This window comes from Anopheles cruzii, chromosome 2, assembly GCF_943734635.1.
Source record: "Anopheles cruzii chromosome 2, idAnoCruzAS_RS32_06, whole genome shotgun sequence".
In the NCBI taxonomy this organism is placed as follows: domain Eukaryota; kingdom Metazoa; phylum Arthropoda; class Insecta; order Diptera; family Culicidae; genus Anopheles; species Anopheles cruzii.
This window is the reverse complement of record NC_069144.1, coordinates 47,453,622-47,480,536: the sequence shown is the minus strand read 5'-3', so window position 1 is coordinate 47,480,536 and position 26,915 is coordinate 47,453,622. Positions and strand designations below refer to the sequence as shown.

Genomic DNA, 26,915 nt, shown 5'->3' with positions numbered 1-26,915 from the left:
AATCTTATCGTCGCAAAAACAAAACACCAATTTCAACAAACCAAACTTTTGGCCGATAAACAAACATTTCGATGGTTTCCGTGGTTCAATGTAATCAAAACAACTGCCTCCGCGTCCTTTGTGTGTCCCCACAAATGCACGAAATGCACACATACACACACACGCTCCCGTGTACCGCACACCCACACATTTTATGTCCAAACACACACACACTCTAGCGCCGGAAGTGCAGACCTTTCTCTGCTGCAAACGGTTTCGCTCGTTCTGAGCTCATCCGGCGAATCCAAATGTTGTAGTTCGACATCCGAATCCAAAGACTCGACTCATACACCCCCTGCATGGCATACTGATTGTTCGCGGTAAGTGTTTTCTTCCTCACTTCTTTTCTTCTTCTTCTTCTTCTGCTTCTATCGTTGCCATTTTGCTTCTCACATTTTCGCCATTCATTGCCATTCGCTTGACATCCGCAGCTTCATCCGTTGTACCGTTTTGTTCAGTTGTGTTTGCTCATGTCACGTTCACTTATGTTGAGTTGTTATGTTACGTTTTACGTTGCCATGCTGTCGTATGCCTGCTGCGTTGCTGCTACCGTATGTAACGCACTTTTGCTCTGTGCTTTTGACTGCATTTGAAAGTGTGTCTGGACAGAGACTTTTCAGTGAGCTGAATAATCTTTGCCTGTGCGTTATTCGGCTTTCCATTTCGGCGTGCAATTTTATAATAAATTTCTAAACTCAAAGTGCTTCCGTGCAGGAGTTTATTGTTTACCCCGGTTACTGATGCGTAGAAGTATAACCCAGGACAAAGACCCGGAGCGCGTTGCCGCTCATCTGTAAGCGTGGGAAAACCTCCGTTACTGACCACCGCACACATCGCAGCTGTAATCCTCTAGGATACCGCGTTTCGGGCAGCAACGTTCCGTAAATCTTCCGCTGTGCCACTTCGTTCGCACCGACCCAGGGCAGGCTAATGCAATAAATCAGTAGGCGAATGGAGGCGCATGGTGTACCGTCTTAAGCTGTTTGGGGTGCTTGAGAGAGTCCCTCGTCGTCGTCGTCATCGGCGGTGGTCGAGCGGGTGACACACAGCACCCACTCCATCGGGTGGGCTAAACGATCCGGAAACGGAAATGCAACCCAGTGTTCGCTGGCGTGCGGTGAATCGGTACAGATCGGATAACGACGTCGACCGGTGCGGGTGCGGATGCGGCTTGCGGCGGAGCCCATTCGTAGGATATCGACTGTCTAATGCTCGGTCGAGTGTGCACCGCCCCGCAGGAAGTGACGGAGATATCGCTCGAGATTCTAATGTGTCCGTCCCCGGGCCTGGGTGGATTAATATGCAAACCATTAGGGATATTGAATTCGATCGATCGTTTCGGACGGTGAGATTGTTTCTCTTCCCTCACGTTGTACCTAAACTGGTTCTGCAGGTCGTGTGTGTTGTTTGTGATGAACGTTGAGCCTTTTCACTCGGCAGCTCCGCTCCGAGTAATGACCCCGGATGCGCTCCGCTCCCGGGGGCTGGGCAGAAAGTGGCCCCGTCATGGCACTAATGGTGGCGAACGCGAAACACGATAGAATGTTATCGTGCATCGCGTAAAAACAATCACGCGGAGCGGAGCGAACAAAAAACCTTTCATTTTCGCTGGCGCAGGTGAAAATGGGTTCAGTTGTAGTAATCTGTTCGCCTGCAGCGTGATGGTGCACTTCCATTTAATTGCACTATTGCGCGTTCCCCTGGGGTTTTATGAGGAGCTCCCTTTCGGACGTGTGTTATTAATTTCGCTAGCATTTTCCAGCATGTGTTCTATTTGCTTTTTACTCATACGTCTTCATGTATCGATAAGTTCAACTTATCCCAATAAAACAATGCTGATCGGTTTCAGTTTATACGCTCGGGTTCGGGAGATGCACTAGCTAGCTGTCAACTAATGACAAGACTTAAGGCGGCACAGAATGTAAACAATCGCGCTAAATCTTTTGAATCGATCGTTTCTCGCTCAGCAACCCGCGTGTGCGCCGTTTAGTGCTCAGTAATTCTGCCTGTAGAGTTGATTACATTTACATTATGACTGTGTGTGTGTATGTGTGTATGTGTTTTGTTGACGCCAATGCGCATCCGCAGCGGAGCTCCAGGCATTAATCGTAGTAATCGTTTCTGGTACGAGCGTACAGTAGTAGCCCGCTAACCTTACAAATCTCGCCGCTTGCCGCCGGTTGGCTCGTTTCCGTTTTACTCTACTAGCTCCTAGTTACGTTGTAAGTGTCAGCGCCGCCTGTGTTGTTGCTTCCTGTTTCATTCGTTTCGAGAGCCAGAGCCTGCCAAATCTCGAGCGATTGGTCTGTGGATTGGTTCCGACGCCCGGTCGGGTGATAGAAATTTTTTCATTCCCTGCCATCGAAACGTCTCGAAAGTGCGATCACGCGTCAGTGGCGTCATGTGACACCCATTCTCAAATCCCTGGCCGCGATGTGTCCGTAAAACAACCCGATTTTCGATACCGTTTCCGATTGTCCCCGTTGCAGGATCGTGAAAGGCTTCCCACCCGTCTCCCCGTTCATCGGTGTCAGTCCCACGCTCTGTTTCCTGCTGAAGGAGAAAAAGCCACTGTGTTGCTTACAACTTGCTCAAGTACGTGTGTCCACCGATTGGCGCAAACCGGTGACGGCGTGACCCTAACAGTTAGTTCCGCCTTTTTGCCGCAGGTCTGTGAACACTGTAGTTATAGGAACGCGAAGGAGTACCAATGGCAGAACAAGACCATCATCTTGGCCGCCGACTACGCGTCGAACGGAATCTACAATTTTATCATCCCGCTGCGGGCTCACTTCCGATCGAAAACATCGCTCAATCCGATCATCCTGCTGCTGGAACGAAGACCTGACATTGCCTTTCTGGACGCAATATCCTACTTCCCACTGGTAAGTAGCGACGCGAACGCAACGGGCACGCCATCGGCTTATTTTTCTTCCCATTTTTGGCGGGTTGCTCTCTGCAGGTTTACTGGATGCTAGGGTCAATCGACTGCCTCGATGATCTGCTACGCGCCGGAATAACGCTGGCCGAAAACGTGGTCGTCGTTAACAAGGAACTGTCGAACTCGGCCGAAGAGGACACTCTGGCCGACTGCAACACCATAGTGGCCGTGCAGACCATGTTCAAGTAAGCACCAATACCGCCGCTTCACGCCGCTCCAATGAGCCGATCTTACGTTGTGCCGTTCTAGGTTTTTCCCTAGCATCCGCAGCATCACCGAGCTGTCGCAGAGCTCCAACATGAGGTTTATGCAGTTCCGAGCGCACGATAAATACGCACTGCACCTGAGCAAAATGGAGAAGGTACTTATCGGACTCTCGACCGCTCCGCTGCAGGACAACACTCACGTTTTATCCTCTCCATCTGAGCAGCGGGAGAAAGAGCGTGGCTCACACATATCATACATGTTTCGTCTACCGTTTGCCGCGGGGAATGTGTTCAGTGCCTCGATGCTGGACACGCTGCTCTATCAGGCGTTCGTGAAGGATTATGTGATTACCTTCGTTCGGTTGCTGCTCGGCATCGATCAGGCACCGGGAAGCGGTTTTCTCACGTCGGTAAGTTTCGCTCGCCGTCGACGGTAAGCTGCTAAGGAGCTCATTCGGATGGTGCGGCGGCATGGCGGCGATGGGGGAACACACTCCGACAACCTTCCACTTCGAGTCGCACAGCTCAAACTCAATTACACCACCGGCGTGGACATCAAACGGCGGGCTGGCGTTCCGTTCAAATGCTAGGCTAATTTAATGATAAAACTTTCACCCAACGATTCGATCTCGTGACCTTTGTCCCCGTCTTCTTGCGTATGCTGGTTGCATTTTTAATGTCCCTTATCCGGCCGACAATCCCGCGTGTGACTACACCATTTCCCGACACTCATCCACGTCGCGTCCAACAGTTCGGTCGTTCGGGTTGTTCGGGTCGAAGGCAATCACTTTATTCCGTTTTTTTTGTAGATTGGCGATCGGACACCATCAAAGCATTGCTTCCTCCATTCCATCGCCGTAAATGAAGCTCTCAGTTTACAGCTAATGTCGAACGCACGCACGCGTGGGTACAAGTTTTAATATGATGCCTTTCTGCCTTTTTGTGGTCCGCTTTGGTGCTCTTCCGGCTCGTTGGTACCCGCAGATGAAAATCACCAAGGACGACATGTGGATCCGTACGTACGGCCGGCTGTACCAGAAGCTGTGCTCCACGACCTGCGAAATTCCGATCGGTATCTATCGCACCCAGGACACGTCCAGTGCGGACGCATCACATGTGAGTAGTTCGCCAGTCGCCGAAAAATGGCGTCCGTTTGGATCTTTCGGGATTAAACATTGTGTGCGGTTGCGACCATCGGTGAGTCCAATTTTAAATCAGCAAACAGCAAAAGCTTTAAATAGCAAACAAACAAACAAACAAACAAACAATCAAACAAACCAATCAAAAACAAACAACCTCAGATGTTCCTCAATTAATGTTGCCACTGACCACTTTGGGTTCGCTTCGGTTTATCATTGGTCTTTGGTTTGTTTGTGTTTCCATCCATTTTCCATCCACCGCTCGTTGTTTGTTGATTTCCGTTTTTTTATTTTGTTTTTCGCTAACCATTAACCACCATGCTTTAGAGCTCGAAGCTCGTTTAGTTTACGTACCGAATGGAAGGTTCCCGGTCATTTTATTTGGTTTTGGAGTCTTTCTTTCGGCCCAGCCTTCCCGCTGCTACTTAAACTGTCCCCTGTCTGTCTCTGTCCCCCAATTTCTACTCAGCTCTTCTGTCTCTGTCTGTTTCTTCTCTTCTATTTCTTCGTACCTTCGACCACAATCTGGTTTCCTTTCGGGGAGCCTCTTTTTATTATTTGGAACCTCAATCTCCAGTAGCTTCGTGATGCTCTCGAACTGATCCTCTAGATAGAACGGAATAGCAAGCCTAAAGGCTAAAGAAAACGTTTCTTAAAGTATAGTACAATCTAGACAATCAAACTCAGGGGTAGAATCTTGTCTTAAACATGCAGTAGCACCTTTTCCCTAGGAAGGCGACTCGAATCCGTTGCTGTCTCAACCGTCTCGATCCCGTGTCGGAATGTCGGAACTGGACCACCGAAAGCAAACCACTACTATATTCTTGTGTATTTTTCTCTTTCTTTGCATTCTTTTCTTGTGCTCCGCTTTTGGTTATTATCGAATCGAAATTCGGTGATTGGCCCACTCTGTAGCGAAGACTTTGCCACGCAAGCAACGCCACACAGCCGACGAAAGTTAGTAGAACAACGAGTTGGCTTTCTGTTTTCTCTTTGTTTTTGGCTCAATATTTACTCACTTTAACTCGTTTTTCTTGGCTCATGTCGCCAGTTTTGTCTGTTCACCTGTTTGCCCTTTTTGGAAACTATCGATTGCGTTACGGTTGGGCTGGTGCCACTTCCTCCGAAGGGCCAGTTTGATATTTCTATCTCTCTATCTCGTTCTGTCTTTGCCTCTGTTTGAAAAGAAAGTATTTTTCTCTCATAGCCTATCGCTATAAGCTTTTGTAGATCTGTCGACGTGTCCATTCGTCTTCTCTAGTATTTTGAAACATTCCATTACCACCAGTTCGGATCGTCCGCCGCTGATTGTCTTTTCTTACTCTTTCTCTTACTCTTTTACATACTAACTTTTGCTACTAACTTTCTTCCCATCCTGTCTTTGTCCTGTCTTGCTTAACCGAGTTCTCTTGGCCCCCTCTCGTACATTCATTGTTTTAGTAGTTTGCACAACCGTTTGCTATCGTTTTCCCGTTTCTTTTCCTATCTATAATCGCGCATGAGCGCACTTTTCTACTTCCTCCTCTCTCTTTCTCTTTCTCTGTTTTCGCCTATTTGATGCCTTTTGGTTTTTGCATCCTCTCTAGTCGCAGAAAAAGCCCTAATTTCCCTATCACCTAACTAACTAATCGCCTATTACTAACAAACTGTAGCAATCTAAATAATGTCTAAACGTAAAGAAATGCGCTATAGAAAGCAGAATCGAAAAAGAAATGTTAACCGAAAGCTGGACGAATTATTTGATCGCACACGCACACAGTGAGTTGTACCTTTTGTTGATATTTTCACTACTACTGCTACTCCTACCTAACAATCTGTAATCTGTACCCCGAAAAACGTCCTTCCAAAAGTTGAGCTAACTGTTCACAAAATTCTAAATAGTTTACAGTGACCACACCCCTCCGAAGTAGAGTTTCCTATGTTGTGTGTGTGAACACTTGTCTTGAAACTGGGAGCTTAGCTAAATGGCGAGTGATTTGGTTCCTGTTTTTGGATGAGTTCCTATTACTTGTTGTTAGCCCGTTTTTAGTGTGTAGGACGCGTTACGTTACAATAACAAAAGCATTGTGTCGATCGTGTGATGATTGAACAGTTTCGTAGTAGATCCACACGAGCAGGAGGTTCGTGGTAGTAGAGCCCTGAAGAGCTCTGTTGCATGCACGCTGTGGAAGCGTCCCCCGGTTTTAGTAGGAATAGTGTATCCTTAGCGTCGTAGTAGAACTTTCTATTTGCTAATGCGTTTTCTAGTGATAGGTACGGAGGGTTTTCAAGGCCCAGGCCTGGGCCATCGTTAACGGTCCATCTAGTGAAGTCTTTCATTTATCGGTAGCGTAGCTTAGCGCAGCACGTCCGTCGTAGAAACTCCTCATCAACGATCACCCCGAAGAGCTTTGCTTTCATAGACAAAATTGTTGGCAAAATTTAATCAACATTTATCTCTTCGACCATTGCTTCACTTTACTTAAGTATCACCACCAGCTGTTTGTGTTTTAATCCTCCGTTCGTAACCGAACCGTAGGTGACCCCCCGGGGTTTTCCGTCTTCACCTCTAACTGTGCCAAAAATTATGTGTCTATCCCCCCCCGTCCGGTGTGTCAGAGACTGTCTCGTCGATTGAGCCGTACGAGAATGATCCATGATCTGTGTCGTAGCCTGCGTGTCCTGTCTCGCGACCAAGCGCGAAACCGTATCGTAACACGTACTTTAACTTGTGTTGCGAACGAGTAAACTAGTTTTCTGTTTCACCACACATTTAAATTCACCACCCCCCGGGACACATCAAGAACGGGCAAATGTGTTACGTGTTTCGTGTTTACTAAATTCTTGTGTTCCATCACCGCCACTACTCACTATCTGTTTGTGTTTTCACTCTCTTTCTCTCTCTCTCTTCTCTCTTTTACCATTCCGTTTCGTTTGTGTGAACGTTGCGACTTACGTTGTTTTGACTAACTTTTTCTCATTCGATTCGACCATCTTACCATCTTACAAACACCTCGATACACGCGGCCACTCTGTCTCGCTCGCTCGCTCTACTGCTCGCTTGTGCCAATATCTCGCGCATGTGTTGTCATGAAAACGCCGCGCATTTAGTACGAGGAGGAAGTGGTTACGACCACCGCCACCGCTAGCAGCACCTCGGCCAGCGGCGCACCGATCAAGGGCGTCGCGGAAGCGAACCTCCGGGGTGTTACCTATCGTCCACCGCCGGCGACGGTTCGCAAGTCGTCGTCCTGTCTGGGTGGATGCACCGCCCGTAAAGGATCGAGCGTAAGTTCACGTCACTCTGTTCACTCTGTCACTGTCTGTCTTCCCCAACTCTGTCTTCCCCCGCCACACCGTTTTCTTTTCGGTTCCAGAATCAGCTTTCGGTTGTCAGTACACTTTTCGTTCCAACCACTAAGTTCACTTTCCTTTATCGGCTTTAGTTTATCGGTTCGATATTCGTCTCCAACAACAAACAATTGGCTGCCAGATAGATCACACCTCTATTTTGTGTTCACCACCCTTTCCGTTCCGTCACAAATGTCTGTGTGTGTGTGTGTTTGTGCACTGATTCTAGTGCAAAAAGCTCTCACCGATCTCAGTCCCAGTGTCAGTAGTCTCCTCACAAACCGGAAAGCCACACCTGATATCAGCACCAACCAACCAATCAATCAAATGTACGATCACTTGCTCGTGTTTGCCGTGTTCTTCCTTCCGACACGTTTATCTTTCACTGACCACTACCCCACTAGTGTGTAAGTCTCTTTCACGTGAGAACGCACAATACGCAGCCTACACTCCACCCCATTCACGATAGATTCATCCACCGGAAGGCAACTAAAAGATCTACCCCAAGCTGCTGCCTCATACACGCTCGTGGAAGTGTTGAAGTCTTTCGTTTTCATGTTCTGCCCAGTATCTTGGCTAAAATCCCTAGCTAGAAACCCCTGTTAACGAATTGCGTGTGTGTGGAGTTGTTGCAAACAGTATTTAATGCGTACTCACTGAAACTTTCCTGAAGCTGTAATTGACTGACTTTTGGCCGCTGGTGCCGTTTCGAGTAGCGGAGTGTTTAACGTTGCGTTGCAAGAAATGTTTGCGTAGAATAAGTGAAATTGTTTAGCAGAGGAAGAAAATTATTGGCTCCCCCCTTATTACTTATTTACCTATCGTCGATAGCATGTTGTGAAGGGGTGCCCTGAGCCCCAGCAAGCCTTCGCGCAAACTGTTTTCACTTTTAAATCCCTTTCTCGAACCCGTATCTAACGATGCATCCTGTGTGCGCCGCCGCGGTGGTAAGTATGTAACACTCTGTACGGATGTTGTGTTTGCCCCGAAGGAACGAAGGAACGCACCCGAGCCACGGTTGTGGGGCCGACTGCAAGCTTGAGAAGTGTGAACCCCGCTACCCCTGGGGTCGGTAGCGTTACAAGAAGCATGCGTTTCTAGTGCGTAACAGTGTGGGTCCCGAAAAGGATAGTTGAGCCGAAAGGAGTGGTCTACAAACAATTCACTGGTAGGGTGGATCCATCTAGTGTTTGGATTCCGAAGCACGGATGCTCAAAATATCTTTTGTGGCTCTCGCTGTATGGTACGTAACACCGTCCCGTTGAAAGCGAATGTCGTCCAAGTTTTCAGCTTCAATTTCGCCGAAGAACCAGTCAGCCAAAACGGGGCGGATAATGCCACCAGACCAAAATCCGTACCAAACAGTCACTCGTTGTGGGTGCATTGGCTTCTCTTGCACGGCGTGTTTCGCAAATGGCAAAGTTTTTACTCAATTTTTACAATTTCCAGAAGTTGAAGTTTGATGTTTTAAAAGTCAACCAATCGGTTGTTCAAAATCCAAACCCTAGATGGACTATACTGTACCAACCCATCGACTCCTAGCTGTTAGCTTAACCACTCACCAACCCACCTAATATTGGTTGGCAGCGATCGAGAGTTCAAATTAGGATGATTTGCGCCCAGTTTTTCTTTAGACTCGATTAGCGGTTCAATTTTTTTGTTACTTACTGTGTTTGCATTGTTTCGAAAATGGCTTCAATTTGTCTGTTGTTCAGCCCATCAATCAGAGTAACCTTTACGTAGTCGTGCGTTGAGTTGTCGAGTTATTAATTTTAGAAAATCGCGGCCAGTCGCGCTCGTGTTTACAGTAGCTTGTTGTGCATGCACATTTCCCTAGCCAGATATCCCCGATCAAGTGCTTCACATCTAAATATGCCGAGCATACAAGGTGCTTCGAAAACGCCGTTGCCATGGCACCACGGTTTACACTGTCAACTATTGCGTCGTCACAAAGAAGGTTCCTACGTCAACTTTTTCTTCGTTCGAGTAACACTTTGAATGCAACCACCGCCATCTTGTAAATTGCCCCTCTTGCTGCCTATGCGAACTGCACCGAGCCCCAGCTACTTCACATGGCCCAAAAAAATGGTGAACCGCACCACCAACAACTGCACACCAATCTGTGTTTGTCCATGATCATCTCACGTTCCCTATCACCCAGAGTTTTTGAACAGCCTGAACATCTGCACCGCGCGCAATCCGGAACTGGTCACTAAGTCGGCACAACATCTGCGCATACTCCATTCGATTTGTGTTGTTCACCTATACGTGTGTGTTTTTGCGTGCTTTTGTGTGTGTTTCGTTAATTTTGCTGCTGCTGCTGCCGCTTTTGGGCATTTGTTTTTTGTGATGCTGCTGCTGCTGCTACTGCTGCTCTATTGTTTTTCGCCGGAAGCACGTTGTTTGTGTGGTGCTGGCGGCCAATCACCACCACCACCAACAAGCCAGTCAGCTAGCCAGCCAGCCTGGTGGTGTCACGCTAATCCAAAGGGCGGTGGACAGAGGACACAAACAAAAGCGGTTCTGACGGCAACAACGCTCTCTAATTCCGTTCCGTTCTTCCGTTTCCGTTTTCTTCTTTTCCCGCTTGTGTGTGTGAACAACGATCGCGTGCCCGCTATCCGCTCCGCTCTGCCTCCTGCGTGTTTGCCCCTGTCTCTGTATCTGTCCCGGGCCGCCCATCATCCGAATGACGCCAAAACAAACCAGTATTCGATAAATATGGCCGACGAAGCGCGGGATAATCATGTGCAGCAAATCGAACGGGCCGAGATCGCCAATCTGGTGCGCAGCCGAATGGAGTCGCTCAACCTGCCCAGCATCGACTATGACGATGTGAGCGAAAAGCGCAACCACCTCTCGTACGTCATCATCAATCCGTCGTGCGATCTGAAGCTCGAAGAAGGTGACATTATGTAGGTAGCAGGCACACGGTCCAGCGTGTCCGATATCCGGTGACCGATCCTTTCTGCTCGTTCCCTTCCCGCAGCTACCTGGTACGACCGTCACCGTTCTCGGCCCAGAAAACGTTCGAACGGCACAACTCGCGGCGCAAGTCCAACATATCATTCTGCTCCAACATCAACCTGGCGGCGGCGGCGGCGGCGGCCGGCTCCCGGCGGGGCTCTGGCATCGGCCTGAACACCATCGGTGGACCGCAGGCGATGTCAGGTTACGTAACGCCCCGGCCGCCCCCGCTCGTCACAACAAAATCGAATTCTCTATCTCTTCCAGATAGTCCTAATGCAATGGGACAGATGCGGGGAAGGAGCAACTCCTTGAGGGTACCGTCCGCCCCACCGGCAAAGGAGTTCCCACAATACTCACCTTCCGTACCTTCATTTCTGTTCCATTTCCGGTACCGTTTCCACCGCGGTCCGACAGATCGACAGCGACATTCTGCTGCGGCGCTCCAACTCACTGCGGCAGGGACTACCGCACATCGGAGCGGCCGGCGGACGACGAAAATCATCACTAGAGGAGATCGGCATCAGCCACTTTGCCACGCTGATGCAGGCAACGAACCACACGAACCCGATCAAGATTGCACTGAACGGCAGCATCGGACTGGAGGTGCGGGTACTAACCAAGCTGAACCACCTTTTGCCCCCCCGGGGTGCCTTCCACTAACACCTATCGCCCACCGTAGGTAACGCCACCGGAGGAACCACTACCGATCATCGGGGTACCGTGCATGGGCGGAGGCATCAACCCGTCCGGGCTCGGTGGCCCCGGCTCGGTGCTCGGCGGATCGACACTCGGTGGCTCCACGCTCGGCCTAAGCAACGCGATGGAGTCCTGCGGCAACAACAGCGCCTCGACGCCCAACATCCAGCTACAAAACGACTCCCCGTCGGGCTCGGCGTCGCAACAGCAACAACAGCAGCAGCAGCAGCAACCGCATCACCTGCACGGAACGATAGTATGATATAACTTAATGTGGGGCCGCAGGCTCCGCTCAGCCGTGCGCAACAACAAGTGGATATAGAGCCAGCCCAACACCCGTTGTAGTCGTGGCCGGTACTAACAGGGAGCAGCAGAGCTCCCCTTGGTAGACAGTAGAGCCTTGACAGGAGGCAGCAGCCTCTGGCAACAGTGTCCGACAAACCAAACCCATGCGAACCATGCACAGCTTTGAATGCTCTCTGTAACGGGGCTCAACTATAACGGGGACCGGGACCGGGTGACGGCGCCACAAGACATTACAGCTGGATAAAAAACGTGGACCGAAGCGACGCTAGAAGCGGCGCACAGAGAAGCGGGGACTAAACTTTTGTACTTAGGGCGCGGCTACTCCGCGGCGCGTGCGTAGGTAGAAGAGCCCCATCGGTTTTTTTTATAAGCACTTCTCGCCTCCGAAGGATGGTCCTTCGGCTTTAAGTTTGTACATACAAAGCCCGAGCGCGGAAACAAACGTCAACAAAATTAACAGATGGGCAGGTGGCGGCACGGTGGATCCAACGCTGAGCGGAGGACGACCTCGGTGCGCCACCCGGAAGCGGTGGGTTAACGGGGAACGAGAGGATACCATATCGTGCGAGGAAGCGTTAGCATTAGCTTGATGTGTCATCTGACGCTGTCGCCATCTTTCATTCTCTTTCATTCGGGCCGGCTCTCAGTAGCCATTTGCCAGTAGCCTAGCTCAGTATTAGCTCTAAAAACCACTAGCAAATTAAGCCTTGGAGGGTTCATAACTCCAGTTCAGCGGTCCAAAAAGGTTCAGCGGGAGGCAGGAGGCAAGGCACACATAGCGACAGGGAGATAGAGAGAGAACCATACTCGCGTAGGCAGTCTCTTATGCGTTAAGCTTAGTCCCCAACACTGTACATATAATGTACGAACCGCCTAGTACTAACAACAGCCAATCTCAGCAACCAACGGTTTTGACTATGACACGAAAATGAAGCATCGAATTGTATCGGTTTTTTTTTTACCAAGAACGTTGTTTTGCGTTACGCGCGCCTCGAATATTTTCAGACCCGTAGGAGCTCTCAGTTCGAAAGTGGGCCCGTGGTAAGTGAAAGTGACACGAAAGCTTACTTACCATCACAAGAAAGGATTAAACACTAAGTCTAACACGTCGTTAATAGAGAATGTATTTAACAAATTACGAAACTGGTTCGAAACTTGTAACGCGCATTCGGTGGCTACTTGATCGGGTGTGAAGAATTCGGTTTTCTCGTTTCACTGAGAAAGAGTACTTAAATTGTTACAAACCGAACATCGCGAATCGCACGCAGTAGGCAAAGAGACAGAGAGAGAGCGAGAGCGAGAGCGAGAGAGTATCGGTATATATTTTTCTAATCTTGACCCCAGCGCGTTTGTACCCAAGAGTTGCTGATTATATCTGTGTTTTCGAAACCGAGTATTATCTATGATAACAACCAAAATGATAAAGCAAAAACATTACCCTAGAGCATGTGTAGCAATGGAGAGAAGAGTGTATGTGTGACTGTGTGTGTGATGATATCTGTACATAGTAATGGTTGAATGGTAGGAACCAACAAAAACAAAAATGAAAAATTATAGCAAAACAACGTAGCGTGTTGTTGTTAGTGTGTTACGTTTTCACACTCCAATGAGAGATGTTTACTTTTCTAGAGTTTTCGATTTTTTCTCGAACAATTTCGTACAAACTTGCAGCAGAACGAATGTTGGGCGTTGAGAACTTCTGGTCTGTGAACACACAAACAAGTAAACAAACAAACCAACAAAAAATCATCGCTTTGGTATACTATAAACGCTTTACATTGGAAGAGTGGTGAAAGAGCAACAGAAATAGAGAGAGAGCGCAAGAGCTGAAAGTGGCACGAATTGGGCACTAGCAATGAGGGCCGATGCCAATTTTGGTGGAGACCGGCCAGGGCAGGGCGAGTAGGGTGCGAAACGGTTTGAAGAGAAGCCGGAGAGAAGTACACGTAGGGAATTGTGTATATCAAATTTACTAACTAGTCATCTAATATTATCGATTAAAACGGAGAACCGGAGGAGGAACAGACGCGGACCGGAGCAGGGACCCGGGACCGCAGTAGCTGAAATCGCAGTGAATTGAATTAAAAACACAAGCATCATAGGAAGATTTTGGGTTAGAAATGGAGAAAGAGCACCACCTACTACAGAACCCGCCCCTTAGCTTAGAGATTCACTATTCAGAAGCACCTTCGAAAAACTCACCATCGTAGGTTCCAGGTTTTTATAAAGCAGCCACTTCATCACTCAACCATCCGCTCCTCCGAAGGCGGCCACGGACCGCCACACTCATCTCGAAAGGCTTTAAAAGGCAAGGCTAAAGGCATGACATAAAGCTACTTAGAGCAGTTCAACTGTAACTTCAAACCAATGCCTTAGAAATGGATCCTGGCGCCATGGCGCCGTGAAGGGCGGCTTCTATGGGCCATCCAAAAACGGGAACAGTACACAAACCGGGCGGATCCCCAATCCGGCGGTTGGTCTTGTATGATGGACCGAATTTTGTACTGAACCGTGTAAACTGCAATACGCACAGAAGCGCAATCATTCGGTAGCGTAAGCATGTTGCGTTATCAGATTCTTTCCGCTAAAAGCACCGACCGATTGTATCTCCATACCATCTCAATTCTAAGTCTCTCCCTGGCCTCAAGAGGTCCCATTTTTCCTCGTTTTGAACATAAAGTCATTGCCTTTTGTTTTCGAAACGTGATCCAAACGGATAATCCCACACATTTCCCCGCGGGGGGGGTGCAATCATGCAAATAGAGATAGTAGAGCGAAAACAAATCGATGCTGGCCATTTCCAGCACCCGCCACGAACTCTCCATACATTGAAAGAAAAGCAACTTTGTTCACAATACACACACACAAAAACTGTGACGTTAAGAAGAAGAACCCTTTATTAAAATCTTATTCAAATTGAAAATAAAATTTAATTAAACAAACAAAACGTCGTCTCTTTGTTTTTCCAATTTGCTAAGCGAGATCGAAAGAAACGCAAAGAAATTGGTTTTGTGACGCTCCAAACACTAAGGCAGCAGGAAATGATGGTAGGTAGCACAACTTCCCGAAAAACTAGGTTCCTTGCTTTACCGTTGAATCGTTCAAGTCTCCCAGCGCCATATCGCGCCAAAAAGTATGCAATTTGAGTAACATCCCCAGGCTTTATGGCTCGCAACTGCGCCGCCTGAAAGTATGCAATCCGTAAATCACAGCATTATTACAGCATGCTTGAATTTACCAGCGTTTGCGGCTACCTCTACCAGTTTCTGCGACCCTATTAATTTGAGCCGGATTTTGGGGTCCACAAAAATGTTTGCCTGTAAGCTGATTTAAAAAATATTCAACAAAGTGCCGGATTTCAACAGGGTACCAGGATGCGAAACAGGTAGCGATCACGCCGGGAAACTTCAACGAACAAACCGTGGCATCAAGCGGCGAACCGGAGAAATTATTTTAATGTTCAATGAGAGGTTTTGAGGGGTTGCGAATTTTTGCATTGTTACCTGTTTTGCATTATAAATTCCATTTCTCAATAGGAAACAATAAATTAAACGACCATTTGGTGAGATGAATATTTGAATATTTGGTGTTTATTGAGTGAGAAAAAACCCGTTTGCCGAAAATTGTACGCAATTTTTCCAACTGTGCAACACAAGTTTGTATGTAAGCGCGCTCGCGTAGTGTGCAATATTTCAAACCGTGGCACACAAGACGCTTGCAAGAAAGCTTGCTTGTAAGCGCAGCTGTTTACAGCGGCACCGAGGGTACGGTTTCGAGCGGCAAGCCCATTTGAATCTTTTCTCGCGGCAAGCCCATTTGAATCTTTTCTCGCGGCAAGCCCATTTGAATCTTTTCTCGCGGTAATGCAATTCTATCTGTCAAAGGTGAGATTGTGCGCCTGACTTTTTGGCCCTCTCGCCGTATAGATATCGAAAATGACCGAACTTCTAGCCGAAAAGAGATTGTATAAGCTATGTACACGCGCGGCATAGTGCGCGCGATGGTTTAAGTAAACTGTTGAAAAACTAGATTGCATAACGCGCCTTGGATAGCAACATTAATCGTTCTGACCAAACGGTTTCAAACGGTTCAGAGTAAGTTGAATAAATACTACGTTCGCCACGCTTACTCTAGTATCTTTTGTCGTGTGATTTAAACTGGTAACTGGTGATTACAATATGCAATATGGCGGCACCACTCTCGGCACACTACCGCGCGCGCTGGTGACCCTTCCAATAGTTTCCCAAAAACAGTTATGTTTTGTGCTGATTCTACGCAGGTATGTGGGTTTCATCATGAAAGCTATCCGTCAACGAACGTTCCGTCCCACACGTGGGCGCGACGTCCGTGAGAAAAAGGCAGACTCGGGGTCGGGGCGGGGGCTAGGATTGCAAATTCCGGTTTAGAAAAATAGAACTGCGCTCTGTCCGTGCGTGCGTAAACGGGACTGTAAACGGTGCTAGCGGAGGACGGCCCATTCTTTGCGATTGTTAAGGCTTCCGAAGTTTCCTGATTATCTCGAAAGGTTCTCTGTGGTAGGTACGGTTTGTGGTGTGCTCCAAATGCGCGCGCCGTGTGCGTTTAACGGGCTTTGCTCACGTTGGCCAGAAACTGGCCGACGACGTTCCCGCGCGGATAGTAGGTACAGACGACGATCACCTTGCCGCTCCGGGTCTGACCGATCCCGACGCCGAGCTCCTTGGTGCCCTTCCACACCATTTGCGTGAACTGGCCACCCTTGACGATGCCGCGGGGCTCCGCGGTAAACGTGTACTGCTTTACCTCCTCGTACCACGATCGGCACACGTCGCGCGCGTTGGGCCGCGCGTTCCGATCCGACGACCACAGGCAGTACAGATTCTCGCCGTACCTCGAGTTCTGCCGGTAGGTGAACCGATCGTCCCGGGCCAGTATCTCGGCCCACTGCTGCGCATCCCGGACGAGCTCCTTGTGCAGACTAAAAGTAAAAAGAAAAGGCAAACGAAAACTGTATTAGGAGGCCGTTCGCCAAAGAGGAAGGAGAAAACGTTACATTAGGTCCGGAACGCCGTGCCGCCGCCGGTACTCGTTGTGGTGCTTCAGCATGCCCACCGAAAACTCATCAAACTGATCCGGATCATTTTCGTCGACGATTCGCACGTGCTTCTCGGTCTTCACCACTCCGGCCACCGTCGCCGACTGCCGTCGGATGGTGGTCTTGAGTGCTCCGTTCGCGATCGTGCCTTCTGTTGCCGGCTTTTCGACGATGATTTTCGGTACCTCGAACCCACCGACCGGGGGCACGTTCTTTGCGAAGCTCCCGATGTAGTTCCCCGGTGGGTCGTAATTTGCGACCACAAACACCTGTCCGGAGCTGGAAGAAAAATGGAAACTCAATCGGAGGTCCCTGGGATAGGATCGAAGCGCGCAGCAGCTTACCGGTTCCGTGCCATACCGATTCCCAACTCGCGGCAGTCCTTCCAGACGACCTGCGTGAAGTGGCCCGTCTTGAGGGTTGCCGGTTCCTTGCCGAACACGTGGATGTCGATCTCGCTGTACCAATTCTCGACCGGTTCCCGTCCGCTGACCGTCACGTTCGTGTTGGTGGAGCTCCACGAGCAAAAGATGTTCTCCCCGTACTGCGAGTTGCTCCGGTGGACCAGGACGCCGCGGGCCGCGATCACCTTGGCCCATTCCTCGGCGTACCGGCAGAGGCGCTTGCTGAGCTTCAGCGGCAGCACACCGTGGCGCGATCGGTACTCGTTGTGGGCCTTCAGGCACTCGCGCTCGAACTCACCGTACAGCGGACTCCGCAGCAGGGACGTCTGCGAGCCGGCCAGCGATCCTCCGCTCTGACGGAGCGTCCCGACGATCGAGGGACTCTTGGCCGACAGCGGACTGCCGACCCCGAACTGATTGTTGTTGCTCCGATCGAGCGACTTGGGCCGGAGGCCGAGAGATTGCTGCTTCACTTTGGGACTAGCTTTGATGGTGGCCACGGTGGCCGCCGTGTTGTTGTTCCGATCGCTCGGTGTGGCGCTCCGGGTCCGCTCGAGTTCCGCGCTGGTCGTCAGGATGGTGCGCAGCGGCGAGATCGAGAGGCGCGGTGATCCGGCGGCCAGCTTGCCGGTCGAGAGCGACTTCGACATGTCGTTGCCGGTGAGATCGTACTTCTCCTTGAACACCACCGTCCGGTCCGGTTTGTGGCCCTTGTACGTCTGTATCGTCTCCATCGTAATCACCTCGCACAGTGGATCCTGAAAGGAACGGAACGGAAAGGGCACCAATTTATTGAGACATTTAGACATAGCCCACCAACGGGATAAGGGCGGCGACTTATCGGGCTCGAATCAAACTCACATAAATCGCACATTTATGCCCCAGCGCGCAAAAGTGACCATCATCATTTGGGCGGAAAGTCCTTTGATAGGGAACGTTCGAAAAAGGTTCCGAAAAGACGAACAGCGAAAAAAGAAAGCACGTAAGGATACTTCCGGAGGCGGCTACCATTTTGCTGAGCCAAACCGTTTCGGTCCCCTCAGAAACGAAGGACGGACTGCATCAAAAGCGGTCGCTTTGAACCCTCGACTGCTTTGGGCACCACGCCGCCGTACGTACTTATGGCTCCTAACGAGAAAGAACCGGCCTTCGGGGGCCCCGGGAGAATGGAAAAGGAGCAGGAGAAAAGTAATCTTTTCTGCGCTAATACCGCCACTAACCGGAAAATGCGGTACAAAAACCGGCGGCGGCGACGGCCAGTCGGTAACGGCCAAGCCAGGACCTTCAAATGGGGGAATATGTAATGGTCAAGAAACGGTGAAGAAGGTCTGCAATCGTCTTTCAGACTAATCCGGTGGCCACGGGGAGATATTAATGGCAAACGGAGAAACAAAGTAATGAAAATGCAGTGAAATTTTCCCATGGGCTACCTTGTGCTGATTTCCGATTCGTTAGACACTTTCTGAGTGATACAAAAATTCATATATAAACCTTGGTATGGTGGTAGACAGAAGACTAGGTTAAAACCGGTCTAATGCGTTAATTTTGCGATCTAACTTTGCCTCAAGTTTAGCAAACAAAATAATGAGGAAACTTCGGAAAATGATATTTCTTTCGTACGACAGCGTCCTGCGTTCCGCAGGACACCTGAACCGACACCAGCTGTGTGCACTCTTACCTTCAGACTGCCCTTGTGATTGATGACGCGCTGGTCGGTCTTTCTGACCATCACGACCCGTGACAGTGCGCCACAGTCGTGCGAGGAGCCGGCCGACGAAAGCTGCGTTATATCCTTAATTGGGCGCGTCGGTCTGTGCGGGGCGAAAGAACAGAACACAAGAATGATTTTATTTCTGATTCGAAAAACCCCGAACTCTGGAGCGAGGTGTTGCAGGATAGCACGGAATCGAACACCCAGACAGTGGGGACGAGCGGTCACTTACGGCCCTATACGCCACATCGTGTGCTCGCTTCGCGACTTGCGACACGGTATTAAACGATAGATCGTGGGCACCGATACGATATCGGAGGTCCTCCGTACAGGACACACCTTTTCGCGACAGACGGCCCCCTACACGGCATGGTGTTGTATGCGTTTTGCATAACCTCCCGGTAATGGTTGGGACATTAAGGAACCGGAACACGATTTTCTGCCATGACACGACGGGAAACGGGAATGATGGACACTAAATACTAGGGCGCTGTACTAGCTTTCAAGGCTCATCATCTTGGCGGGTGACCTCGACAGGATGTTTTCACACGCCACGCCGCGTGGCCGGGTGTGACTCAGACACAATCCGAAAACCTGTTCCACCGCCGATTGACGCGCCGTGTGTCGGGTGTTTTAGAGTTGCCGAAATTTACCTATTCACTTACGCGTAATTAGCAAACAAATGCGCTCATCTTTCGAGCCCACCCGGCCAGGCCACCGGGCACCGCCGCGGCACTAAAGACACACACGCGGCGGTTCCGTTTTCTCACACCCAACTACGAGGCTAAGGGCCTCCGAGTAGCAGCAGCACGGGCGGCTCACGATCGCAGACTGTTCGATCGAGAGTGCCGATGACGTAAATATCTGGGTCTACACGGAGGGCGCATCGCCGACTAAGGGCTGGAGAGTCCTCGCCTCCCAGAGATCAACCGTTCTCCGTGGAGAGGATGGATTTATTGGCAAGGACGGCGCGGAGTGGACCCTCGTTAATATTAATCGATCACAGCATTCCAGATCGAAATCGAGCCGATCGCGCGCTGGCCGCCGTTAGCTGCTTGTCGGAGACTTGTCTTGTTTGCTGTGTGTGCTGTGGCTCTCAGTCAGTCAGTCCGCCGGGCGGCGATAATTAATCTCATAATTGTAACTGCCACCCAGTGTAGCCAGCACCCAGCGGCACCGCACCATAATTAATACATCATAAATTGAGGTTAAATTATTCACTCGCGCGTCCGTCCGTGTCACTCACGAAACGGGCGGGCAGACCCTGTGTGCCGCCCGCGGGGGGGGGGGGGTTCAATTGCGGATCGATCGAAAAGGCGATTGAATTTCCACCGGTTTGTTTGCTTAAGGAAATGGGCTCTCGCATAAGGCGCAAATCATATGCACATGTTAATCGACCCGAGGCGGAGGCCGGTCAGCCAGCCACTGGCCAGCACCGAGAAGGCTTCCCCCGGTCCCCCGGGGTATCGGGTTTGGCCGATCTCGTTCACTAGGTGTGTTCGTGTGTGTGTGTGGCTCGATAAAATAGCACCAAGTCGATCGAATTATCATGAAAAAACGGTGGCCATCGGCCCCCACTCGGGCTGGAGAATGTCAACCAACCAACCAGTGTGTGTCCTATGGTTTCTCTGCATGTGGCCAAGCCAAAGGTAGAGTATGGAGATAGGCGATAGCTTCGTTTCGAAAAGTCTCGGGTTCGATCTCCGCGAAGGGTACGACGGGTTTCACTTTCGTTTTCCAATCCCACGGCTGTCCCAGAGCCGGGAGTGGCCCACAAATGCACTATAAAGTAGAATACTGTTAGAGTAGTTATAGGACATGGATAAGTAGACCTAATAGAGCAAATTTCGGCGTCACTAGCCCCATGGCCGCACTACAAATTGCTTTCTTATTTGCGACAAGATTTAGACGCATATTTTAATAATACTAGACTGAGTATTAAATAGAAGGACAAATGAAATAATTAACAAATGCAGCCCAAAGTTAAAGTAACGACAGTGAGTAACCGATCCGTATGCTTACATCGGCCATAAATATACAAACACTGTGGCCATTAGAGGATTCTGACTGTTCTGTTGACACCTTGCTGATGTCACCTTGCTTTAAGTGGTCGAGGTTTTACCACACTTGCCTATTGGCTACCATTTAATTAAAAAGATCCTTGTTTGGACACGGAACATCCCAAAATCGTTTCCCTAGCACCGTATAATTATCTGAGACTGTTATCGCATCGCATCCTTATTAGTTTCAGTATTTATTAACCGACTTGATACGGGGGGAAGTGTTGCCTAAAATACCTGGTTATATTTTACTGAGTGTGAACAGCGGAACGAAGAGCAAAGCGTCCGCAAATTACGGCGAACCAAAGCGAGACGATTTTCGGTTGCCACAAGATACAGAGAGACCCAGAGGCTTAGGCGTAATGTTATCGGCTCGAAATTGGATTGTACCTCCCCCATTTGTTGCCTCAAAGATACCGACCAAATATTTACAAAACCTACCACAGCGTCACCCAAAAGTTTGTTGATTCATCGCTGGCACGACGTGCCGTGTATCGCGCGGCACATTGGCTGGCCAAGTCCGGCTCGCGTTCCGGAGCGTTTACCGTATGTTTCCTTATCGTGTTTTTGGACTCAGAGGCAAAAAAAACGTGCCCAGAACAAGCGGAATGCGGCACGGCGATGGCCCTATCATATCGGCATTGGCACGCGATAAGACAACGGACGACAACGATGATGACGGAAGACCCCGCCGGTTTCGGTTTCTCGGGGACCGACTCTATCCGACCCGCGGCATTAATTTTAAACTAACAAATTACCAGCACGATGCTATGTAAATAACCGCTTTATCCAAGCTTTTGTTCCCCACGGAAGCCCGCAAACCGGAAGCGTACAAAAAAAAACGCAACATACGTCGGCATAGGGCCTCGCAGACCGCAGCAGGGAGGTTCGGAGGGCTCCAGAGATCACCCGACCGACGGTCGTTTTTCATTTTTATAGCGCTTCTGCACTGCGTACGCGACCAGCATGGGGAGAGATATCCAATGCATATGCAAATGCCAACACAGTAGGCCTCGAGCCTCGCGCATTAAAATGAAGCCCCGAAAACAAGTTGTCTAACTCATTTCGCGTGATGAACTGATCCAGCGCCGCCGGAGCTGGTGCAAGTGAGGCACCCATTTTTCCCATGCTGATTGCAATCGTCGGAAAACTCGCCTCTCGCGATGGAAAGTAATCCCGCAACGCGGAAGGAAATCAACGACCAAGGTCGATAGAGGCGCCTCCCGAGGGTGGGGAGGCATTAAACATTAAGCGCCGACGTCACTAAACTGTGTGCCGCCTACTGTGGTGTGGTGCCGATGGCGATGAATGGCGCCGAAACATGAACAACGCGAATGGAAGGAACGAATGTCAAGGTCAAGAGAGTAATGGGGGCGAGAGCTGCAACTCCAACTGGGAGTTCCAACGGGCCTCTGAACGGGAGAAAATGGTTTTAATTTTGTTTGGAGTGTGTAAACATCGTTTTTCCTTCTTGGTCTGCCTACCGAACGGTTGAAGGTGAGTTAAATTGCACACACCGCGAAAATCTCCCATGGACTTCGCTTTTCGTGTAGCATTTCATGTCGTTAAAATCCTGCTCCAAAAGAGTACTATTTTCCAGGAAAAAAGGCCCCCGTTGTGCCATTATGACGGAAACAAAATGCTCCACTCTGCATGGAGTCGCACCTCTGTGGCACGAAATGAAACATCGATTAGTGTGCACCTAACAAAGACGGGCTCAGAAACCGGCAAACCTCTTAACCCCCTAACCGGCAGGGGTTAAGTAGCTCGTCAACGTGTCAAGCACACGGACCCCACAGAAAGGACGGCACCCGGCTTCATGCCTTAGCCCGGTTTAGGCCACAGATTGTGTCACGTCGGAAGGGCCACAACCGCAACCGGGAAAAAAGCTGGCACTGTTTGCTTACACACCTTGGTCGGAGTGTCACAGTTTTCATCGCGACACGGAGGTCAATTTGCCGTAACAGAAACCGGACCGGACCGGGAAGCCGTGCTGGGTCTGGGAGAATGGATGATTGTTGTGACGCCAGCCGACGTCTTGGCTTCTTGATAAATGAGCCTCTCGCCACCACGGTGAGAGAAGCTTTCTTCGCCCCGAAAGAAAGGCGGTGGGTTCGCTGCTCGACATCTTCGAAGCTGATTAATCCATTTTGGATTGGTTGACTTGGTGCCCGATGGGATGAGCCCAGAGAGAGAGGCCCAATTAAGCTCCTGTAGAAAGGTTAATAGGCAGTTATGTGACAAAAATTGAAACACCATTCGGAACCCGGGACCCGGACCAATATAATTGCCTCCCAGCAACAATTCGCGCTAGCTAGTTATTTAGATATTTTATGACCCTCCTTCCCTCGGAGTGTGCTCGACAACAATATTGTTTGTTAAACTAAATTGTCGTTTGTGCGCTTTTTAGAGCACCGTCAACGATCAAACTGCCATCATTAGCCACGACCTTCCCGATATAGCCTACGCCATAGCTGGCTGGGTGCAGACGGGAACACAATTACTGTCCCTCCCGGCGGCGTCGGTCATAACCAATAGAGAGCGGAAATGAGAAACAACCACCCTCCCCCGGGATCGTTAGGCGCACCAACCACCGTCCGCACGCTTTTTTCGCGGGTCCGTTGCGAACGCGGGTGACAAAATAATGGCCAATTCATTGCGCATTTTCCCACCACCACCGCGCGCGTGGGTCTCTTCAATCGATCGGATTATTGCTGCTGCGTTGCAGCATCAGTAGCAGCGCGCGATGGGATGGGTGCGCGAAAAAACATCGCCTCGCCTCGACCAATTGCCCTCACGACTGCAACCGAACCCCACTTTTGCTGAATGAATGGGGCCGTTGCGATCCCGCGGCGAGCACGCGGTGACCGACCGCGCCTGTTAAACCACTAATTGTGGACGTGATAAATTGCTCATCTTCCTCCCCACCCCGATCTTCCACCGAACGATCCGGTCTCGTCGCGGAAAAACGGTCCAACTATTTGTGTAGTGGCTCCAATCAATGGATGAACCTTTCGCGCATCATTTGCGCGCCCATCCCCCAGGGGGGACACGATACTCGGGGATCGCCATTTACTAACTGCCGGGCGTCGGTGGGGTTTGATTCACGTTGTGTCGCAGCGCCCCAGCAGCAACGGCAGCATATCGCGCGCATCATCATCAACGCGAAACTGGGCCACGTGCTTCGTTTCATTCTACGATTCTCCGCGATCTCGGCGGTGCTAATCGAGGCGCCGTGTCTCGCCCAGCCGTTTTTCAAGGGCCACCCCTATATCTGAAGCTGTTTTCCATTTGCAGCTCCAATGGAGTAACGGACAGACGGAGCACATTCCAATCCATTTTCGGACCACCCCCAAAAAACCCTCGTCCATTGCTGAATGTTATGGCGCACACTTCAGGGCGCACTAATTGCCAAAACACATTTTCGCAGCACGCAGCAAGACCTTCCACGCCACGTGTTTCGACGTGTTTTGAACGAAGCCCGTTCGTCACCGGTGCCTGGCACAGGCTGTCCAAACAAAATGTGTCCCAAAAGTTTCCGCCACAAACCACCTTCTTTATGTGATCGCCATCTTCTCGTCTGGCGTCGTGTTTTTCAGCATCTCCGTGCACACTTCCGGCCAGGAGATGAGAACAACCAGAAGCACAGTCCGGAGAATTATTTTCCACCGACACCATACTGCAACATTTCACAGCTCCCTTGCGTGGGACAGTAAATTTACACGCGGAACGCGGACAATATATTTTGTGCATTATGCCACAACTTACCTGCATCTGGATGCCATTTTCAAGCAGCACACCTCCATGGTGCGACGATGACGCCCTGGTACTGGGACGGTCGCTCGGGAACACTGGTTTAGTCTAGGGCACTATCGGAATGATTTGAAATGTTTTGTCGTTTCACGGCGCCACGGAATTCAACATCGCCACGAGAGGAGCGTCTGAAAGCGTCTAAATATTAGTGTCACGATTTTTTATCTGATGACAATCGGCCAACTGGCGGTGGGGCCGCGGTCGGCCCGATAGCTTGTAATTCAGAGCACGTGTTCGTAACAACCAGTTTGCTAGCCTCGCGGTACCCAAGCTCCAACCGTAGCTCTCGACAGCACACAGGAAGCAGCAGCAGCTGCCGGGGGGAGTTAATGTTTAATGGGGTGTCTCCTCTCCCATCAGTCGCGGGGGCCAGCTGACGCTGACGCGGCCAACAATTGCAATAAGATCAGTGGCATCGATTGCGCATCGGGCACCGCGTAATGATTGCGGTGCGCGATAAGCGGTCGTCGCCGGCGTGGGGCCGTGTCACGAGGTGAACACAGCCGCCGTAATGATGGCAACGACTTCAAGACGCCACAGGCTGCCGGGGCGCAAACAAACAGCTTGCGGTGTTTATTCTAGTGTTGCCGAGCGAACGCACCATCCTCTGGTGCATCGCAATTGGGCCGAATTATCCACCAAATTGAACAACCCGTGGGCTGGTGTCCGTTCGGAAGGGGGTGGCCACTGCGCTGACAGACACGCTGTTCCCCAATCCGGCCAGTATCCGGCCAGATCGGAGCATGGCGCGCATCATTTCGACGTCATTTCAAAACCAAGCGTTCGGACGCAATCAAAAACCTGTATCTCTCAGCTGTGAGCGGGAAGGGTGTGAATCCACGGCTCTCGCTTGACCTGACCCCGCTGCTTGGCTGTTGAATAAATCTCAAGATAAATCAGATTGCCCTCGTCAGAAGCCCAGCGATCCAGCGTCCGGTTTTTGGGGAAGTTTTAAATATTCAAACCATTCGCGTTCGTCTACCGGCCGGCAGCGTGTGAGACATGTTTTCGCACTGCTTTGTTTCATCAAATATTAACATATTTATTATCACCTCGCGGTGGCCAGCCGTTCGCCTGGTCTACGAAATCACTTGGTTCCTTGCGGTTGATACCTTTCGCTTTTAGACACCGCACACACTCCAAGATGAGTGTGATCTAACGGTGTGCTTCGGAATCTAAGAAGAGGAACTTATTCTACTCTTCGCTTGGTGTTTATAGTCGTAGTTCCCACCAGCGGTTCACCTTTCTAAACACTGTGACTGTAAACAGTGCGCGGCCGCCAGTACCTGATGCCGCCGGCTGTATGCGGTTGAAGGCAACTAATTTAAAGTCACATGGCCCACCATCATTACTGTATTTATTTGATGTTCACAGCGCCTATCAGCGAGATAGCCGCGTGTAAGCTGTGTGTTTGATGGGCAGCCATACACCGGCAGCGAATGAATCATTCAGATGTAAATATTCTGAACCGTTCGTCTCCGCAAACGCAATCAGAGGGCAGAGAGTAATCCCCCGTTCTAGGTCAGCCGACCCATTCAGAGCGAGGGTCTATTCATCACTCTGGACGAGAATTTCGCATCCTCGTGGAGCGGAATTTTGAAATGAGCTGGAAGGCCGCTTTCATTAGCCAAAAACCGACCGTTCTGTGCAAGTCAGTTTTCCATCATTCATCGGCTGGGCACGCAACAATGGGCCCTGTGCCGTGTTATGATTTTCCAATTTCCCTAAGAGCTTTCCACTCCCACGGCAGCAAAATTGATTATTTAAAGATGATGATTATGCCCGCCGTCACAATGAGGCAGGCCAGGTTTCAATCAATCAGAAGTACATTAAAGTTCAAGTTTTGCTAACGGCGCGGATTGGTTTCATCCTTTTGTATATGTCCTGGAGGCGACCCAATCATTACTTCCCACAGTTAACGGCGAAAAACCACTTCACAACAACACCTCTAGAGCTGACAATTAACTCTACACTTCCACATCGACCTAAATCTAAGGCTCTAATCATCGTAAATCTAAGCCTCTAGCTCCGTTCGAATTCGAAGGCCCAAAACTTAACTGTACACCTAAAGACCGTTTTTCTTGCCTTTAAAGAGATGCCGTCGTCCGTGCGTTCAGTTCAACAACGAAAGCGAAACTGACGAAAATGAACGATATTTTCCACCCCCACAAAAACGTGGGCCGGATTGCCCGGATGCCGGCGGGCCAGGATCCTGCGAGGATGTCA

General features: G+C 50.1%; 2 protein-coding genes across 3 annotated transcripts in view; one reads left to right on the top strand and one right to left on the bottom strand.

Annotated features, from left to right (window-relative positions):
* The window catches only part of LOC128269367 (potassium channel subfamily T member 2), a 39,812-nt gene extending 28,229 nt beyond the window's left edge, over window positions 1-11,583 (top strand). The window contains exons 17-27 of the mRNA XM_053006813.1: window positions 219-359; window positions 2,529-2,634; window positions 2,709-2,924; window positions 3,002-3,165; window positions 3,230-3,596; window positions 4,171-4,302; window positions 7,416-7,592; window positions 10,365-10,570; window positions 10,645-10,939; window positions 11,040-11,228; window positions 11,305-11,583. Coding sequence (XP_052862773.1) covers window positions 219-359; window positions 2,529-2,634; window positions 2,709-2,924; window positions 3,002-3,165; window positions 3,230-3,596; window positions 4,171-4,302; window positions 7,416-7,592; window positions 10,365-10,570; window positions 10,645-10,939; window positions 11,040-11,228; window positions 11,305-11,583 — 2,272 coding nt within the window. The remainder of the gene's footprint in view (window positions 1-218; window positions 360-2,528; window positions 2,635-2,708; window positions 2,925-3,001; window positions 3,166-3,229; window positions 3,597-4,170; window positions 4,303-7,415; window positions 7,593-10,364; window positions 10,571-10,644; window positions 10,940-11,039; window positions 11,229-11,304) is intronic.
* A 4,416-nt stretch (window positions 11,584-15,999) lies between these two features.
* Window positions 16,000-24,919, bottom strand: LOC128277655 (uncharacterized). Of its 2 annotated transcripts, XM_053016147.1 has the most exons (5): window positions 24,645-24,919; window positions 18,784-18,916; window positions 17,046-17,863; window positions 16,660-16,980; window positions 16,000-16,584 (listed from the first exon to the last, which is right to left on the bottom strand). In XM_053016147.1, exons 1-5 carry the CDS (start codon window positions 24,680-24,682, stop codon window positions 16,209-16,211), a joined length of 1,686 nt encoding a protein of 561 aa, XP_052872107.1. In that variant the 5' UTR covers window positions 24,683-24,919; the 3' UTR covers window positions 16,000-16,208. The 2 variants fall into 2 exon arrangements, with proteins under 2 accessions (XP_052872107.1, XP_052872108.1); XM_053016148.1 differs by lacking the exon at window positions 18,784-18,916 and having other exon boundaries at window positions 24,645-24,770.
* Between the last annotated feature and the right edge of the window lie 1,996 nt (window positions 24,920-26,915).

Excerpts from the sequence above, each read along its gene's own strand:
- LOC128277655 (XM_053016147.1), bottom strand. The coding sequence starts at position 24,682 with ATGGAGGTGTGCTGCTTGAAAATGGCATCCAGATGCAG. Across the intron at positions 16,981-17,045 it reads ATCGGTATGGCACGGAACCG|CTCCGGACAGGTGTTTGTGG; the intron begins GTAAGCTGCTGC and ends TTTTTCTTCCAG. Across the intron at positions 16,585-16,659 it reads CACGGCGTTCCGGACCTAAT|TCTGCACAAGGAGCTCGTCC; the intron begins GTAACGTTTTCT and ends TTTTACTTTTAG.